The sequence below is a fragment of the Tiliqua scincoides genome, chromosome 2 (assembly GCF_035046505.1).
Source record: "Tiliqua scincoides isolate rTilSci1 chromosome 2, rTilSci1.hap2, whole genome shotgun sequence".
In the NCBI taxonomy this organism is placed as follows: Eukaryota; Metazoa; Chordata; class Lepidosauria; order Squamata; family Scincidae; genus Tiliqua; species Tiliqua scincoides.
Genome location: NC_089822.1, coordinates 197803547 through 197824012, shown reverse-complemented (window position 1 = coordinate 197824012; position 20466 = coordinate 197803547). Strand labels below are relative to the sequence as shown.

The window sequence follows — 20466 nt, the reverse complement described above, 5'->3', positions numbered from 1 at the left end:
TATTTCAATGGGCTTAAGAAGACTTAATTCTGCACAGGATCAGATAGTTTGACCACTGCCATTCAAGCAAAGAAAACAATGAGGAATGAGCCCACATGCATTCCACATCTAAGCAGTCATTCATATGGAGTCATGCCTAGTAACGTACAATAACAGGCACACACTCTCAGGCACTCATACACAGACCTCACACACGAGAGTAGGAGAGTTGCAAGTGTCTTGGCAACTTCCTCTCTTGACCAGGACACACCAAAGCCAAGAGACATTATGGCAGGCACTCACTTGGATTTGTTCTCCTCATAGTGAGCACTGGTCTTAATGTATCTGGCCAGTTCTATCTGCATATCGCCGAATAAAGGAACCACCTGCAGCTGCTGGAAGAAAAAACAAAAGATGGTTTAAATAAGGCAGAGAGGCTCCCTTTGGTCTGAGAAAGCAATACAAGTGATCAGGGTGGGGGGAGATATCTGTCCATCAGAGAAGAATAAAGTTCTGCAATAGTCTTCCCACAAATTTTTTGTATGAGCAAAAAACACTAATAAGTGTTCATAATAAACTGGATAAATCTATAAGAAGTTAGAGATACTTCAAACCAGATTCATACATTAGTTCTTGACACAGTAAAGTTGCCATGTGTATAAACCATCCTTTTTTGGAGGTAGGTGGGGGGGGGGCAGTGAGCATATTTTTCTGAAGATGCTCCAGAAATTTCTGCATCCTGGAGAACACTGAAAAATTAAATATAGTATATGTTAACTTCCAGATCTCACTAAATAGACCACACAAAAAGAAATTATGTCTTTAACATGGTAGACCTTGTTATGCTCCTGTTATCGTCACCAGCAATGAAGACAAAAACCCTGCATGATGGTGTGAAAGGCATCTCTTCCCCAATATTTAGTTAGGGGTTATGCTTTCTTGTGAACTGTGACCATAGGGGTCTCCCTCCATGGGGGCAGCTCTGTCTTGAAGGAAATGTTTAGAGACATAACCTCCCCAAAGAAATCAATAATAACAATAACAGGTATTTATATACCGCCTTTCTTGGTCTTTATTCAAGACTTTATTCAAGGCGGTTTACATAGGCAGGCTTTATTTAAATCCCTTATTAAATAGGGATTTTTACAATTTGAAAGAAGATTCTTTCTTTCAAGGACCACTACATTCAGGTGTTTCATTCCGATCTGGCTTCACATTCTGGCCTCCATCCTCCCACGCTCAGAGCAGATGGAATAGCTCGGCTTCAGCTTGTCAGCTGCTTCAAGGTCACACAGTGCCGGTGGCCTCGAACTGGCGACCTTGTGGATGTTATCTTCAGGCAGACGGAGGCTCTGCCCTCTAGACCAGACCTCCTGCCCTGATCCATCCAGCACAGTAGCAGTGGCTTTCCAGGGTTTCAGTTAGGGCAGGCAATTCTCAGACTGGTGGGTCATGACCAAGGTGACCAGATACAACGGAGAACAGAGTGCCTAAACCTTTAACCATTGTATAGAAGAGGAAATTTTGTCAGGTAAAGTTCAACATGGAAGGGTTTAAAAAGCACCTGCCAAAATTCTATGCAATGGTTAAAGGTATAGGTACTCTGTCCTCCATTGTAACTGGTCATCCTAATCATGGCCCACCAATCTGGGAAGCCCTATCTCTGCACTCTTAAGGGGCAGGGAGGGATAGTGACGCAATCCCCAGGATCATGCCACTGCCAGGGACAAGGGAGGGTTTACACTTACCTATTATTTGATCAAGTGCTGGCCGGCAGGAGTGCAGGCAGCCCCATACAAGGGTTACAATTGCTATTTTGAGAAATTTGGAGATCTTGGGGAGCCCTGCAGAGGGCTGCATGGGGCTCCGAGCATGCCCTGGAGGCCAGCACTGGTTTTAGGTAAGTGTAAATTCCCCCCTCATCTCTGGCAACAGCATGATCCTGGGGATCACATCACTACCTTCCCCCCACCCCCGCAGCAACTTACCTTGGTTCTCAAATTCCTTGAGAGTTTGAGAACCACTGAGTTAGAGGGGTTTTTCCAGCTTTACCTGGAAATGCCAACAGTTGAACCCAGGACCTTTGCTATGGGATTACGGCCTCTCAACTGAGACAGTACAAAACTTTGGTCACACAATTATGTTTTCCATGTAATAACCATGACAGTTACAATTGCTTGATTGTCTGACATTATCACCATACATCAGCTATCAGACAAAACCCTTTGAAAATGAAAAAGCAGCACCTGTCAATGGGGACAGAAATGAACACATGGCAAGCTTATTAGGAAATAAGCTCTCAGTCCAGGCTGTGATGCTGAAAGACGCTTCCTTGTTCAACCACCAATCTTAAGCAGCAGAGCTCTCAGAGATAAGCTCTTCCCCAACACACACAAGGCTCACGTCTATTGGATAGGCTGCTGGCTGAAAGTGGGCTCTCTGTCACCAAGAAATTCTCTCCTCATCATCCTGAGAGCACAAGGCTCTGAAGTCTGTCCCAGTTTCTGTTCGCAGACTCAGAGAATGAATTTTATGCTAAAAACAGAAAATCTCCTACAACTAACTAAAGCAGAAGAAGGGTACAGAGAAAATAAAAGGTCTTCTTTTTTGCTTTGAATTCAGAAGGTAAAGTCCAGGAATGCAAGAGAATCACATAGCCCTGTTAGTGAATAATTCATCCCAGAGGCAGTCTGAAGCTTCTGAAAATTCTGCCTCCACTTTGAGGCACAAGGAATCACCCATTATTGGGTGTACTCTTCTATCTGAGAGAGTCAAAGCAACACAATATTTTCTTGGGGGGGGGGGGGTAGCAGGGATCCTGGCCATGGAATAACCACCTACCAGACAGAAAAAATACAGAGACAGAAGAATTCAAAGGGCACAAACCTAACCAGGTCTATGCAGAAGTAAGTCTTATTTGGTTCAATGGGGCTTACTCTCAGGAAAACATGGTTAGGATTGCAGCCGAAGAGTTGTTGAACTATTCAAACATACTAGGTTGGGTAGTGATGAAATCTGGAATTTTGCAACAGTTAAAGGGGGGAAAAAAACCTAAGGGTGGAGAAGAAATGACAAGACTAAGGGGCGGGCAAACACTGTATTAAACAAATTTCCAATAACAATTTGAACAATTACAACAGAAGCCAAAGACCTGAATGAAGTCCACAAATAATTGGACTAAGCTTCTACTTAGTGTCACAGGCTATCAGGACTCTAAGGTCTGTTGGAAAATTCTCCAGGAGTCACTTCTCTATGTATCTATGGACAAAAAGTGAAGTTCTGGGGCACATGACACCTCAGGGACTTCTAGCCGGAACTCAGCAATGGCCACGATATCTGCTTTCCCACCCTCTAAGAAGCAGTAAAACCTTTGAAAGGTTTTGGAGCTCTTACAGCACCTCCTGACTGTTTTTTAAAGCAACTCCGAATGATACCATGAGCACTTCAGCAGGAATCACGAAATATTTTATTCTCTAGCTACAAAACCAATTTAAACATATGAATAACTTTTGCTTGGTTTGACTTAATATCATAAATCAAGGAAGAAATCTGAACACTTTCCACTACAGGCAAATTCTCACAATCAGATAAGATGATAATCATCAAGTGACTAGCTTCCCGCTTGAATGGTTTACAACTATTAACATATCAACTTAAAGCAAAACAAAACAAACAGACAAAAGCTCAGTTTGTGATAGCGGATCAAATATGGTTTTTACACACAATCAAGCTAATAAATGATAGCCAAAGTTATTACTTGATAAACATGAGTCAGCCTATAGCTTCAAAGAACAACAGGGTCAGAAAGGACCCTGTTGGTGGGAATGGGGCTAGATTCATAAGCAGAGGCCACAAACAGATCAGGTTCTTCCAGCTGGTCAGTGAAGAGTTATACTGCCACAGCTGAAAAGCAACAGATGGAGTGCAGATTAACGGGTGCAATTAAGTTAAAATGAATGGTAGTTCTTAAATTACACTTTATAGTGGTCAGGACTTATTAGTATCACCATGCAAAAAAATGGGTCATAAGCTGGTGCACATGATTAGCAATACCACGGAGCCTCCTTCATACGGAAGGCTTTGGATTCCTGCTTGACTGTGTCTGCCACAGGTTGCCCACTGGTTAGCCCAAAAACAATCTCCCAGCCTGGTTTGCTTCTGTGCTTTAAACAAAAGGACAAACAGAAATCAGCAGGTGAAGTTTGTCACAGCTAAACACGACCACCTGCCAATTGTTGTAGATCAAACTGCTATTAAAAGGACAGCTACAGTTGGCAATCCTAGACTGCCTTGATCAAGAAAATTGAATGCAACCAGGTAGGAGATTGACTGTCACTTGTGTAAACTGATCCTTGGTTACTCCATAATTTGCCGATGGCACAAAGAGAACAAACCATCTCATCTTAAAGTATTTCCTAGGATCACTGTATAGCAGACTGCCGTACACCTTAAATGAGTTACAAAGTATTCATAATACAGTTTAGTACTAGTGTTGGTGCACACTCTGTTCAGTGGAATAGGCAGACAGGATAAACACCTAGCCTAGGAAGGCCATGTGATCAAAGGCAAATGATTATTAGCTTTTCTTCTTTGGGGGTTGATAGAAGTAATACATACAGTTAAGGCAGCAGTTCTCAAACTTGCAGGGAATTTAAGCTCCACAGTAAGTCCTTGTGGGGGAAGTGGGAAGCAATGATTCAATCGTTAGGACTGCATTGCTTTGGAGGGGTGCAGGGGCTTGGATGGAGTAACCACAGCCTACAGCAGCCTCCCTAACACGCAGCGTCTATGAAAGTAACTATTGTGAACCACTTCTGGTTTCACTATCACCACCTGGAAGTGGGTCGCAATGGTTAGTTTTACATTCTCTATATGTTGGGGAGCCCTGCAGATGCTAACGCAGGACTCCCTGAACCCCTGGAAGGCTGCTGTAGGCTGTGGTGAGTCTAGCCAAGCCCCTGCACCCCTCCAAAGTGAGGCCACCCTGGCAACTGTGTTGCTGCCTCCTCCCCTCTCCACCCCCTTAAGGGGACAGATGCCAGGGCAATCTGGGTGGGGCATCATGGTTTGAGAACCACTGAGTTAAGGTAAGAGTGTGCAGATCAACCCTCGTTTCTTTAAGAATGTGGGAATTTCCACCAGGTGCTGCTTCTACTTCCTGTGCCACACTGTAATGGAAAAACCTGCACCAGAGAAAACTTTCCCTTCTATAGAACTCATACTTGATTAGAAATGCTCCATTGGCTTGGACAGTGTATTGCCATTTACAGAGTGATTTATAATACAGAAATATACTTCCATCACAGAAATGCAAGCCTATTATCTGGAAATAGTACAAGTCTTACTTGTTTGGCCTGGAACTGAATGACTGGACATAAGCAAGTGGAGGGAGATTATAATAAATTCTGATGTACATTTTGTCTTTTTTATTAAGTTTTGAAAATTTTTGGTAAATGCTACAAGCCCTGGGGCGGCAGGACAGAACTGAAATAAATAGGGTCATAACAGTATGTACTAAAAGGAAAATCAACAGCAAAGGACTCTGTAACAGCACAAGAAGGAAAATCAGCTTTGCACATTGAATTCCATCAGCAGCTTCTTTGCTGCAGTGACTCCTTCTCAGTACCCTACTTGCTCATTCCAAAGACATTTAGACTACAGTCTTGCACATCTTGTGCATTAAATCAATGGGGCCTACCAAAGAATAACTGAGGGCAGGACTATAACCTTTGTACATAGTAAGATCCAAGAACAGGGCTAGACCCAAGGGGAGGAAGACATTGCTCCCAAAATGGGACAACCAAACTAGTATACAGTGGTTCTAGCTCTGGAGAAGTATTTTAACAAATATATCCATGATCTGGGCCCTACAAGAATCTATGAGGTCATACAAAATTATCTCTTATTGTTGCGCTAAATCCATTTAAAACCAAAGTGAAAAATATATCACATTTTACACAACTCTGCTAGATTGAATTGTTTCTAGAAGCTGTCTAAAGATCAGATTTGACACAGGTTCCAAAATACAGAAGAAACACGATTTGGCTACTTGATTGATTCTACTAGAATAACCAAAAATGATAGGACTACAGATAACATTATGCTAAATTTGAGATACCTGCAACACTTCCAGTATTCTGATGAAGCCAAGTTCCCATGCATTCTCTTTTGTCTTTCCGGTCACTGCTACAAGGCGTGGAGGAAGTTATATTTGTGAAAGTGCATGGTACACACAAACTATGACAGGGAAAGGTTCTTGCCTGCATGTTCACCACATGTGATTACCACATTATTCATCCCATGAGAAGCATTGTCGATCATGCAGAATGTGGCATTTTCCACTGGGTTGGAAAATGTGCCCTTAAGTATGTCAGCTCAAAGTTTCTGAATACATTGCGTGCAATGCAGAGAAAGAATCTACACAAATGCAACTACCCTATATTGTCCCCACGTTATAACATGGGAAAAGAAGGTCCTTTTACAATGTTCCATTTTTTTAGAGCATGACCACATGTCCACAAGCACTGAAAAGCTGCAAATAGGTATAGTATTAAGTACTATGCTGCTCACAGAAAAGTAACAGAAATGGGGGTCTCATAAAGAGACACGATAAAACTGTTGACTAATATCAGCAAATGTTGACCGATATCAGAAATGTGTGGTTAGCACAGCCATTCAACTTACTGCAGCTATTTTCAACATTTTTCATCTCATGGCACACTAACAAGATGCTAACATTGTCAAGGCACACCATCGGTCTTTTGATAACTGATAAGGCACACCATGCTGCTGGTGGGGGGTTCACATCCCTCAATGGCCCTAATAAATGACTTGCCCTCAAACTCCCACAGCACACCTGTAGAGTATTCATGGCACACTAGTTGAAAATCACTGGCTTACTGCAATGTTCCCATTACCCTTTTGATCCCAGCATGCCAATTCTACCATGCCTGCTTTAGATAGGTACTCAAGTAAAGTGGTCACAGATTCTTTCAGCTATAAGCCCAAACTGAAGCTATGCCAAAAACTGACCTTGAAGAATTTATCAATTTTACTGAGGTTGATTCTCTTCTTAGCATCTAGCTTGTAAATGTTACTGACATTTCCATCCATCAGATATAGACCAAAACCCATCACCTAGAAGAAAAATGATATTAAAAATGCATTGTATATTGAATTGTTCAGTTTGTACTGTTTGTTTTTACTATGTCTTTTAGATTGACTGCAACTTTAACCCTTCTAATCGGGTAAGAGGCACTTTTTCAAGTGGCTGCTCCTTTTTTTAGCAGGGGGAGAGTAACTGGCCCACCTCACCCCAGCACTGTCTGTTCTAGTGGCTGTCTGCTGGTATTCATTTGCATCTTTTTAGATTGTGAGCCCTTTTGGAGCCATTTAGTTATTTGATTTTTCTCTGTAAACCGCTTTGTGAACTTTTAGTTGAAAAGCAGTATATAAATACTGTTAATAATAATAATAACAACTTTTTATTATTTTTGTGGGGTCCTGGCTTGAGGAGGGACCCTCATATTTGCAAGAGGTAACGGCAGGGCTCTGGAGGTAACGAGCAAAAGCAACTGCCCCGCCACCAGGGCCTCAGTAGAGAGTGTTGGGGGGAAGGGGGTTGCATCACCCAGGCCCTTCTCCCCCAGCTGCCAGGGCTTTCTGGCTCCTAGCCAGTCTTTAGTTCATAGGCAGACTGGGTTCTGCTCCCTCTAGCTGCCTACCCCAGGATGATTTCATCCTTGGCCCAGCTGGGCTTTAGGCGCATGACAGCCCCTCCAGGCCCTGCCCCTTCCTCCATGGGAGGGTTAAAAGGCTGACTGGCCTCTCCCAGCCCCTTCCCACTTATAAGAGCCAAAAAGCTGTAGCCTGGTGTTTCCTCCCCTCTCCTGGCTCTCCAGGCCAGTGCTCCACCTGCTGCTGGCCTTGCGGCCTGTCTCCTCCTTGCCTTGAGCTTCCCTCTAGCCCTGCAAGCCTGTCCCCCCCCCCCCCCTGTAAGTCAGGGGGATCCTGACAATCTTCTTAATTATTATGTCTCCAATATGTTGTGAACTACCTTGAGGGTCACTTTGAGGACAAAGGATACAAATCCAGGTAAAAATTAAAAATGAAAATAATAACAGAGGTTAAAGCTTTGTCTCTTTTTTTTTAAAGATCATATATTAGCATTTCTAGGAAAAGTATAAGCACTAATTTAGATTCTAACATTATATCTAGAGACTGTGTTTCTTTTATGAATCGTCAATGGGATCCAACCTGACTGGACTACAAGAGGGAGGAGGGAATTTGACACAGAACTGCCATTGTTAGCAGCAGTTCCATCTTTTCTGTAATGTGCAGCCCTATCCCAAGACAAAAAAAAAATGTTTATGGGCTGAGAAGTTAATTTAAAAGGAGCTCAGTTTTGCTTGGGGCCTCTAAGATGCCCCACTCTACTCAGTCAGCCTGCACAGCTTAGATGCAGTTACTCAAGCTGCTTGAAGGTTTCCAAAGTGCCCAGCAGTGACAACATTGCAAGAAACCCTGATGTAAGGGCCCATTGGTGGCTCTGACTGCCCAGTTACCCCAGGGAAGTGCATAAAAATGCTGCTTGCCCCCAACCGGAAGTAACTGTGGTGATGTTATCACCTTTTTTAAAAAGGGGAAGATGGAGATGGCCCTTAGGATGGTGAGGCCTGGAACCAGACCAACAGTGGTTGCAATCTTGCAGCCATTAATAGCCTGATTCCATGCAGATCTGAGGGCCACCAGTTCTTTCCCTTTAAAAAAGGAGGGGAGAAAGGGGGAGGCAGGTAGATTGGTTCAGAATAGCTTTTTTCAAAGTAAAACAAGCCAGTAGTGCTGCTGTCTTGTTTTGCTCTGGGAAAAAAAAATGGGAGGTGCCAGGGGAATGGATCTCTGTGCTTCCACCCAGCATTTCCCCCCTGCCTGGGGCATTTGCAACTCTTCCTCCCACAGGCACGCCAGTGTAAGGGACATTTGCTTTACTCAATGGGATAAATCCCTGCTAAAACTGACTTACTGAACCTGGCTGCCAAGTCCCTTTTGCAATGTTTCCATTTAAGCTACTTTGAAGATAAGACTTCTCTTCAGGAAAGGTAAAACCTAAATCTAGAGTGTAGGTAAATGCAAATGAAAGCCCATTCAGAAGCCACAAAGGCTTTATTTATTTTGGAAGAAGGAATCACAGTGAGAGAGGAAATTGAGATACAGATGACACATCTTTGAAGAGCAGGGGTGTTACCTTTAAGAGCATGTGCTTCTCGCTGGGTGTGAGATACATCTTGTTTTCATAATAGTCCACACAGATGTTGACAATATCTGCTAACAACTCCTCATAACCAGGGATGACTTCTAGCTGCTGATGCAGGCACTTTAAAAACAAACACATAAGACCATCAGTAATTTCAAATACGAGCAAAAGACAGAAGATTTCAAAGACTGGGAAGTCAGATTGCATCTCCAGTTTATAATTCAGAGGGTAAATTTAGGCTGCAATTCTACATACATTTATCTGGGAGCAAGTCTCATTAAACTCAGTGGCTTACTGCTTTGCAGATAGGTGTGAGCCATTTAGCTACATTCGGACCAACAACAGACCTGTTGGTTTACTGTACAGTAGCTGAAAGCTCCTTACCTCTGTACTGATGTTGCCATTAGGAGGCCCAAGAGGCCTCTTACAGTTTGTGCCAGGGCTCCATGGGCCTCCGAATGGCCTGCAGAAACCTCCAGAAGCTATTTCCAGTTATTAGAAGTAACTTCCAGTTTCTTGCAAGTGCACTATTGAGTGCAATGTGATTGTTTGTGCTACATACATATTTCTAATTATATGTTAACTGAGGGCGCTATCCTAACCCCTTATGTCAGTGCTTTCCAGCACTGGCATAGCGGTGCCAATGGGGCATGTGCTGCATCCTGCAGTTGGGTGTCACTCACAAAGGCCTCCTCAAAGTAAGGGAATGTTTGTTCCCTTGCCTCAGAGCTGCACTGCCCTTATGTCAGTGCTGGAAAGCACTGACATAAGGGGCTAGGATTGCGCCCTAAATTATCCTTAAACAGCTATGTTCTAAAAACAGGAATTAGAAGTTTTACCTCAGAGCAAGCAAAACTTGTCATAATTTCACTGAGCACACAAATGGAAAAAAAAACAAGAAAAAACTTACCTGCGTGATCCTATTATGGTTAGCTAGGAACATGGATAGGTTCTGTGATTCCTGAATAGACTGTGGATCAGCCATTTTCCTCAAAAACTGTGCAGCTCTGAAAGACAACAGAAATCCAGCCTTGTCTAGGAAATCTCTCCATGCCGTGTTAGTTTGCGGCTTAGCCTCCTTTTAAAAAGGAGACTATTTTAAGAAGCTAAAACAAAAATGCCATTTTTATTTTCTTTGATTCACTGCAAATAAGTTTCTAGAGAAAATGCATTCAGAAACATCTGTCCCATTAATAAATAGTCTCATGCCACAAAGGTCACAATTCCAAGTGTAACTAGAATGACAGAACTGAATGTATGCCAACATTTACCAGCCTCACCTTTTGTAGGCAGAGTGGTCATTTTTGACACTGCATTTCATGTTCTTCAATTCATCCAGAACAGCAAACATGTTGATAAACTTCCCCAGTGTCAGCAGATATGCCTCAGAAACAAAGTCTTTCCTTCTCTCTGCATGGCATAAACGCTTCACCTCACTACAGAATCGCTCAATGGCTTTTCTCTGAAAAAAACAGCAACAGACTGGTAATTTGGAGGCAAGAAGAGAGCATGTAACAAGCTGCTGGGTTCTAATAAACATCTTGGGACTGCACCAACTTCTTTTTCCTTTTCTTCACCCTTGGTGTTACTATGTTTCCATCCTACACAGTGTTGTGGTGTGTTGTTGCCAGAGGTTAATATCTCAAACCTTGGTTTCTCCCTTTTGGAGATTCATGTAGCAAAAATTGCTGTACAGGGTCAGTGACAATGGAATGTCAAGGTAGTGTTTTAAATCAGTACAGCTGTTTATGCCTTAGAACTGTATAAGAAGACATGACAGATCTTAAATGTTCAGAAAAGCTGAAAGATAGTCTTAAATTGAGAGAATAAGGGCGCAATCCTAACCCACTTTCCAGCACTGGCATAGCTATGCCAGTGGGGCATATGCTGCATCCTGCAGTTGAGGGGCAGGCACAGAGGCCTCCTCAAGGGATGGCAATGTTTGTTCCCTTACCTCGAAGTTGCATTACCCTTATGTTTTAGGATTGCACCCTAAGTAAACCCATATCTTGGTGGTCTGAGTTGCATGTGAAAGACTTACAGTGCAAAGTGGCTGCCAAATTTAACCACAATATCATTGTTCTGGGTATCCTCAAAATGATTGTTTATGTACTTTGGAGAGAACACAGATATGATTTAAAGTATTTCTACTTTCAAATTAAGCTTAATCACTGAGTCACCCTAGAAAGGGAATATCTTTGGTGTCAAAAGGCTCTCATTGTCTGGGGTCACGTCCTCAGCTCACTGGTTTGGACTCACTTCTGTCATGAAGCTGACCACCTTTGAAAAACACATAAACAAAAAAATAGACTTGAAATTGGTTAGAGATAGAAAAGCTTGCCCACATCAGTTTGCCACTAATTTGTTCTCAAGGGGAAGGATGGCTGCCAATCTGAACAGCACCATGTGTTCTGTCTGCTACCAAAGTTGAAATAGGTCAATTCAGGCAAAACTCAATATAGGATAAACATGTGAAATATAATAGTGCCCCCTGCCAGATCCCCTGACCTTTACTCCTGTCACAGGGATGGTTATTCATTTGGGTTTTAATTGAAGTGTGTAGTATTGAAAAACCTCAGTGTGAGTAAGGGTTTAATATGCCTTTAATTTTGAGTAAAAGATTCAGCCAGGCTCTGCAGAGACCTTGAGAATGGGCAGGTAAGTGTAGAAAGGAGAGATACACAGATGTGATGATTTAAAACTAGCAGATGCCACTTTACAGGTGACATGAAATTGGATTAACATCATAGGGTGTAACTGACTCAGCAGAATTAGGTGTAACTGATTGGTTCTGATCCCTTATGAGTCAAGGAGGTTTTGCTATAAAAAAGGTTAGTTTGGACATTCAGGAGAGACCCAGGTCTTTGGCCCTATACCTCTTGTGGGTCTTCAATCAACTTGGTAACTGCCGTGAAGCACTCTGTTTGAATGGACATCTGCCAGCACTGGTAACTGGATGATTAGTTTTAATCTTCAAACAGATAGAACTAGGTTATTGTTTTCTTTGTGCTATCTTGTATGCTGACACCTTGGAAACACCCTAGAACAGCAATCTTGCTTTTTGGCAATGGAAGTGGTGTTTCCCTGTTGGAGGTGTTTTACCTTGCTTTTATGAATAAACTTTTCTTCTACTTTGATTAGCCTGCATGTGTATTCAAAGATGACATGTGCTCAAATAACATACAGCGCAATCCTAATTGTACATTAGGCTGGTGCAAGTCCCTTGCACCAGCCTAGGAGGGTTGCAAATGTGCTGTGAAGCACGTTTGTGCCTCCTCGGGAGGAAGCTGCACCAGCGCACAGAGGCTGCATCCAGCCTCCATGGCAGCTTCCCCAGGTAAGTTGCATTGACTGAGCTCCAAGGGGGGGGGGAGGTCCCAGGGGCAGGCCAAGCGGGCGACAGGACTTGGATCCAGCTGTTATGCTGGATCCCAAATCCCATTTCTGAGCAGTGCAGAGCGCCTTCAAGCTGCTCTGCTCTCCTTGGACTTGCGCCACCTCAGGAGGTGGCACAAGTCCAAGGAGACCCATAGGGGCTGCAGTGGCTTACCTGGAGGTAAGGGGAAAAGTTTCCCCTTTCCTCTTTGCTGAGCCACTTTGGGCACATATCCTGCGCTGGATACAGTGCAAGCCTCTTGACTTGCCTGTTCCAGTGCAAGATAGGATTGCATACTTAAATAAGTAAGGTGGCTTTGTCTTCACACCTGCATGCTCAGCATTAGTGGGGTGCAGTTGGGGAGGAGACTTGGCTGAGGAGACGGGTAGAGCCTCCATCTGCCTGAAGATAACATCCGCCAGTTCGAGGCCACCGGCACCGTGCGACCTTGAAGCAGCTGATAAGCTGAAGCCGAGCAATTCCATCTGCTCTGAGCGTGGGAGGATGGAGGCCAGAATGTGAAGCCAGATCGGAATGAAACACCTTGAATGTAGTGGTTCTAGAAAGAAAGAATCTTCTTTCAAATTGTAAAAATCCCTATTTAATAGGGATTTAATAAAGCCTGCCTATGTAAACCGCCTTGAATAAAGTCTTGAATAAAGACCAAGAAAGGCGGTATATAAATACCTGTTGTTGTTATTATTATTATTATTATTATTATTATTATTATTATTATTATTATTATTATTTTATTTTGTGTTTGCCTTGAAGACAAGCGGACAATTGTGAGGGCTACTGGATTGGGTTGTTAAGACAAGCAATTGGCTGTCTATCCCACAGTGCGTGTTATGTTGGCATGGGTTATGGAGACAACTAGCTGTCTGCCCTGTTAAGTGCATTAATCTGTGGGAAGTAGTAAAAAACCCCACATCCATAAAGTGGCAGTAATTCCCACCTTCACAACCCCTAATGGTGTATTAGATGTAATCACTGCCACCATTATTGAGGGTTTAGGAGTTCAGCTGGCCAGGTCAAGTCCCCAACAATTGAGGTTGTCAGCTACTGTTCATGTGACCAACCCCTAACACCACCCCAGAGGATTTAGTAAAGCCACCAAATTTAGACTAGGAGCCGATATGATTTGGGATGTTACAAAGAAACCAAGATATGGTAACTAATGTGCATTCATAAAGGCATTTTCAACTTTACTTGAAGCATCAGGGCTGGCCACAATAATAAACAAGGATCTTGCTGAAATATGGGGGCTTTGGAGCCTGTCCAATGCCTACCTGAAAATACATGAACTTCATGAGTTTGGTGACCTCTGGTTCCAAGACTTCCACAGTCTTCTCATAAATTTCAACTCGGTTTGGCTGCTCATTACACTTTACCTGAAGAACAACAAGAACCCATTTTCATTAACCCTCCTCAAGGGTCTCAGAATGACCTGAAGGCACATGATGCAACTATCTTGCTGAAATTAAGCAGGTCTAGGTCCAGGAATGGTCAGTGCCTGGAAGGATAATTGGGAGTTCCATTTATATTGCTCTGAATAAAAGACATGGGCAACCCAATCCTAAGCCCCAGGGCCACCATGAGGACCAGTGGTGCCAAAATGGCTGCCATTGCATCCTGTGGGGCTGGGGCAGCTGCCAGAGTCTCCTCGGAGTAAAGGGCAAGGAAGTTTCCTTCTGTAAATGGAAGTCTTGCCCTAATGAAGAGAATAAAAAGGAACATAAACTGTGGCAAAAGAAATGTAAGAAGGTGATACAGGAGGCCAAGAGAGAGTATGAGGAAGGAATGGCCAGGAGGTCTGGTCTAGAGGGTAGAGCCTCCATTTGCCTGAAGATTAACATCCACAAGGTCGCCAGTTCGAGGCCACCGGCACCGTGTGACCTTGAAGCAGCTGGCAAGCTGCAGCTGAGCTGTTCCATCTGCTCGGAGCGTGGGAGGATGGAGGCCAGAATGTTAAACCAGATCTGAGTGTAACACCTTGAATGTAGTGGTTCTTGAAAGAAAGAACCTTCTTTCAATTTGTAAAAATCCCTGTGTGGATTTAATAAGCCTGCCTATGTAAACCGCCTTGAATAAAGTCTTGAATAAAGACCAAGAAAGGCGGTATATAAATACTGTATATTATATTATTATATTATAATGGCCAGCAACATTAAAGGGAATAATAAAAGCTTCTTCAAATATGTTAGAAGCAGGAAACCTGCCAGAGAAGCGGTTGGCCCTCTGGATGGTGAAGGAGGGAAACGGGAGATAAAAGGAGACTTAGAGATGGCAGAGAAATTGAATGAGTTCTTTGTATCTGTCTTCAAGGCAGATACTGCTGCCTGAACGGCCCCTCCTGACCAAGGAATTAAGTCAGATAGAGGTTGAAAGAGAAAATGTTTCAGACCTCATTGATAAATTAAAGATCAATAAGTCACCAGGCCCTGATGGCATCCACCCAAGAGTTATTAAGGAACTGAAGAATAAAGTTGCTGATCTCTTGACTAAAATATGCAACTTGTCCCTCAAAACGGCCACGGTGCCAGAGGATTGGAGGATAGCAAATGTCACACCAATCTTTAAAAAGGGAAAGAGGGGGGACCCAGGAAACTATAGGCCAGTCAGCCTAACATCTATACTGGGTAAGATGATGGAATGCCTCATCAAAGATAGAATCTCAAAACACATAGATGAATAGGCCTTGCTGAGGGAGAATCAGCATGGCTTCTGTATGGGTAAGTCTTGCCTCACGAACTTTATAGAATTATTTGAAAAGGTCAACAGGCATGTGGATGTGGGAGAACCCATAGACATTATATATCTGGACATTCAGAAGGCGTTTGACACGGTCCCTCACCAAAGGCTACTAAAAAAAACTCCACAGTCAGGGAATTAGAGGGCAGGTCCTCTCATGGATTGAGAACTGGTTGAAAACCAGGAAGCAGAGAGTGGGTGTCAATGGGCAATTTTCACAATGGAGAGAGGTGAAAAGTGGTATGCCCCAAGGATCTGTCCTGGGACCGGTGCTCTTCAACCTCTTCATAAATAACCTAGAGACAGGGTTGAGCAGTGAAGTTGCAAAGTTTGCAGATGACACCAAACTTTTCTGAGTGGTGAAGAACAGAAGTGATTGTGGGGCTGGGGGTGGGGGGTGGACAGGTCGATGAAAGTGTCGGCCCAGTGTGCGGCGGCAGTTAAGAAGGTCAATTCTATGCTTGGTATCATTAGAAAAGGTATTGAGAACAAAACGGCTAATATTATAATGCTGTTGTACAAATCGATGGTAAGGCCACACCTGGAGTATTGTGTCCAGTTCTGTTTGCCACATCTCAAAAAGGATATAGTGGAAATGGAAAAGGTGCAAAAGAGAGCGACTAAGATGATTGCTGGGCTGGGGCACCTTCCTTATGAGGAAAGGCTACAGCATTTGGGCCTCTTCAGTCTAGAAAAGAGGTGCCTGAGGGGGGACATGATTGAGACATACAAAATTATGCATGGGAAGGATTAAGTGGATAGAGAGATGCTCTTTACACTCTCACATAACACCAGAACCAGGGGACATCCACTAAATTGAGTGTTGGGAGAGTTAGGACAGAGAAAAGAAAATATTTCTTTACTCAGCGTGTGGTTGGTCTGTGGAACTCCTTGCCACAGGATGTGGGGATGGCATCTGGCCTGGATGCCTTTAAAAGGGGATTGGACAAGTTTCTGGAGGAAAAATCCATTATGGGTTACAAGCCATGATGCGTATGTGCAAACTCCTTATTTTAGAAATGGGCTATGTCAGAATGCCAGATGCAAGGGAGGGCACCAGGATGCAGGTCTCTTGTTATCTGGTGTGCTCCCTGGGGCATTTGGTGGGCTGCTGTGAGATACAGGAAGCTGGACTAGATGGGCCTATGGCCTGATTCAGTGGGGCTGTTCTTATGTAGTAAGGGAATAAACATTTCCTAAAGCTGCATAGCCGGCAATGGGTCTCCTTGGACATGGGCCTGCTATTTAGGAAAGAAGTGTTTGGCTTTCCAGATCAGGAAAGGGCATACAATTTAGTAGTAGAGTCTGCCACCATCCCTGCCCTCCTGCTGGACCCAATCCTCCTTCTGGCCTGCCTGGTGGTCCCCCACCTCCCCATCATTCCAGGGGGAGGTTGACATCTTGGGGCTATATGAAAGACATTACTCTGCACGCTAAGGAGGCAGTAGGAAAATTTGACAATCTTGCTGTTTATTTGTCAACTATATAACAAGTTTGCATCCCTTTTTGTCATTTATAAAACCTGCATAAGAGCTCCTTCTCTAAGACCTTAACCTGTCCTATCCTCCCAGCTATGTCCATCCCTTGTTCTTACCAGACTGTATTTTTTGTTCAGCTGAGCTGGGATGGAGACCAATTTTCTATACATCCTACCTGGGGAATAGCTCTGGAACAGCTCCTCCAAGTGTAAAGCATCACAGCATATTCATGTCCTTCTTCTAACATTTCATTCTAAAATAGAGACACACAAACATCGGTGGCAGAATGACAGCACTGATAATCAGAGTAAATCAATTAGTTGATCAATCAATTAAGTACGGGCAGGAGGTCTGGTCTAGAGGGTAGAGCCTCCGTTAGCCTGAAGATAACATCAGAAAGTCACTAGTTCGAGGACACCAGCAGCTCCCTGAACGGCTGAGCATGGCAAGACCTTGAAGCAGCTGACAAACCCAGCTGAGTGATTCCACCTGCTCTTGGTGTGAGCAAGAAGCGTCTTGGCTGCCCTCCATGTGAGAGATGGAGCTGCTTGCCAGCCTGCATGGGAGAACTGGAGGCCAGAAGCGAGACCAAACCAGGAAGATCCATTCTGAAATGCTGTTGGTTCTTGAAAGAGAGAACGTTTATGATTGTAAAAATGCCCTTGAGGCATTTAGAAATGCCTGCCTATGTAAACCACCTTGAATAAAGTCAGAGGAGTAATCCAATGACCAGAAAGGCGGTATATAAATACCGAGTTGTTGTTGTTGTTATTATTATTATTACAATTCAACAAAGTTCAACCAACAGTGAAGATAACTGTGCATCACCTGTGGTGCTTACCATGCTCGAGTGCACTGTGGCTTGTTCAATATACCTGGCAATACCAGTTACAAAGGCATTTCTGTCTTCAAAATTGGTGTCAAAGTTGGCCTGAGAGCAAATTAAGAGACAACAGTGAGTAACACAATTTACAACTAGAATTAAGGCAAGTTCACACATTATACACACACATAGTATCCAAACTTTACCCAGTATGAGCTGAACCCTACCCCTGTTATCAGTTATCTGACAATACCTAACCAGATAAAACAGAAGATCATATGGCACAGGAGTGACTTTCTTCCATCTTTTCTCTTCCTCAACCCTTCTGCTTCCTGGTTTTCTATAAATATTAAGACTAGTACAGGGAGAAGAAGCCCTAATTTTTATGCACATTATTCAGATGGCAAAACTATGTCACATAGCAGGGGCAGAGATTGTTGTCAAAAGCAGGTAGGGGAATGCCAACAAGCACTGAACACATTTAACGTGTCACTACATAGCATGTGTTGACTGCACTCCACAACATCTCGGGTCGGTGATTTACAACCTTTATCATCTCAAGGCACACTGACAAGGCACTAAAATTGTCAATGCACACCATCAGTTTTTTGACAATTGACAAGGCACACTGCACTGATAGCAGGGGCTTGCACTCCCTAATGACCCTACTAACGAATGATCCTCCCCCAAACTCCTATGGCACACCTGCAGGCCATCCCCGGCACACCAGTGTGCCACAGCACAGTGGCTGAAAATGGCTAACTTGTAACAAAGTGGGCAGGGCTAGACAGGAACGGCTCTAGGATAAATAGCGGCCAGGGACAGCTCTAGGATAAATGGCACCCTTGCCAATTTGGGGCCCCCCAAATTATACAAATTTGGCACCCCTCCCCAGTTGTGCTGCTTAACCAAGACTGTAAAACCTAACATCGGGACCTTTAAGACTCTGAGAAGCTTGGATGCAAATATTAATTTTATGTTCCTTCCTGCAATATATGTCTTCTTTTCACTGAATACTGAGCTGGAAAAAAAGCAGCTGGATATTTATATAATATGCTGAGCTGATCGTTTCAAGCACTGATGGGCCACTCTCCATGTGTCAGGCCTAATGCAACTGCCTCCCCTCCAAGCTCTGCCTAGCAGTGTAACAGGACTCAGAGCTGTCAGCCTTTTCCAGCAATGTCTGTGAAAAAAGCCCAGAACAAATTGCCTGTCATTTCTGGACTTTCAATGGAAACTTCCAGGCTGTAGCTTCTTCTTCCCTCTCTCCAGGTTTTTGCCTCCATTACTGTTTTTAACCTGATTCCACCCTTCCCTTCTACTGACTTGCCGATCTTCAGTTATCATTATCACTTTCCAGGAGACTACTGAAAGCAATCCTGGAGGCTAAAATAAGAGCTTCAGGAATTTCCAACATTACAAGCTGTCACTGGAGAAAAACAAAAAACACCCTCTAGGAATGGCTTCAATGAGAGGTTGCAGCCCTGCTTCCCAGAGGAAGAGCAGGCCCAAGCTGAAGAAGAAAGGCCCGTTGGTAGACATAAGCTAGCTCTAACACAGCAGAAAACCAAATGAATCATGTACGTTCTTAGAAGATGTCTCCGATTAGGATTTCGTCAATGTCGCTGCATACAGGGAAGTGCCTCTGTACCAGTGAGAGATTCATTCCTGGAGCCCCTGCAGATACTGAAAACCACAGAAAACGAAACCTGTGGTTTTCTGAGCCCACCTGAGCCTTGCTCCACTCACATCCAGAGCCATTCTGAGCCTCAAAGTGCCACACACCACTGCATGTGGCCTCTCTGAGGCTCAGAATGATGCCTGGAGCATATTTTCAAAGACTTCTGGTTAAACCGGAATTCATCAAAAAACTGCTCTATCTTTTAGAGCAACTTCTGGTTAAACTGAAAGACATTGAAAAAATGCTCCAAGTGTCATTCTGAACCACCCAATCGCGACCAGAACAAGGCTCTGGTTGCATCTGGGATGTCTGCAGGGGGACAATTCAGGATTGAGGTGGAGTGTTTGACTGCCTAGTGGCTGATACATAGTTTGGTGTGTACACACTGGTTGGTGTGTTGGGGATCTTCAGACAAGCTCTTCAGAGACAACCATGGAAATTTTCTAGGGCTGATATAGCTGCTTGGCAAGTACAATGTGAGAACATTTGATGTGTGTATACATACATACATACATACATATTCAAAAGAAAGTAGTGTTCACTACTGAGGGAAAATCTATGGCCAATAAACTGTTAGAAAACATACAGAACAAGTTGAATGAAGTTACTCTGAATGAAGAACTCTGCAATATTGGATTGTAGTCACTCTGAGAAGGCATTATTTACAGTGAGATTTGTAGATGAAGATGGAGGCAAGATTTGTGGAAAAGAATACTTCCTACGCTTCAGGACAGTTCATTAATCAACTGGATTTACAATCAACCTGCTTACCTGGTACATTATAGATGATGGAGGTGGTTCGATGCATGGTTGCTGGTCAGGTAGGGGCAGCTCCTCCAGCAAGTCCACATTGGACAGAGCATCCTCCAGTGTTACGTGAGTCGTCATGGCTCTGGGATTTCAGATTCACCACTAAATGCAAAGAATATAAAACTATGTTAGAGAACCAAAGCCAGTAAATTTAGGAATTCTGAATGAATGGAAACAAAATAGATTAGAGGTTCCCGAAATTTATCAATTCACAGCACCCCTATAGTTCCCAGTAATTTTTTCACATTGTCCTCTTCACGTCCATCACTGTAAGTCCAAACCTATGCATATCTACTCAGATGTAAGTCCCATTGT

The 20466-nt window shown here is 43.5% G+C and overlaps 1 protein-coding gene across 8 annotated transcripts in view; it reads right to left on the bottom strand.

The window, feature by feature from the left end:
* The window catches only part of CYFIP2 (cytoplasmic FMR1 interacting protein 2), a 64894-nt gene extending 44665 nt beyond the window's left edge, over positions 1-20229 (bottom strand). Inside the window, exons 1-9 of one of the 8 annotated variants that reach the window (XM_066613490.1) lie at positions 20113-20229; positions 17679-17768; positions 17013-17090; positions 13898-13999; positions 10513-10694; positions 10143-10239; positions 9224-9352; positions 7012-7116; positions 283-374 (exon numbers count right to left, since the gene is read on the bottom strand). In XM_066613490.1, the coding sequence (XP_066469587.1) occupies positions 283-374; positions 7012-7116; positions 9224-9352; positions 10143-10239; positions 10513-10694; positions 13898-13999; positions 17013-17090; positions 17679-17768; positions 20113-20229 (992 nt within the window). The remainder of the gene's footprint in view (positions 1-282; positions 375-7011; positions 7117-9223; positions 9353-10142; positions 10240-10512; positions 10695-13897; positions 14000-17012; positions 17091-17678; positions 17769-20112) is intronic. The other 7 variants (XM_066613491.1, XM_066613494.1, XM_066613492.1 and 4 more) reach the window with 7 other exon arrangements.
* Positions 20230-20466: the final 237 nt, after the last annotated feature.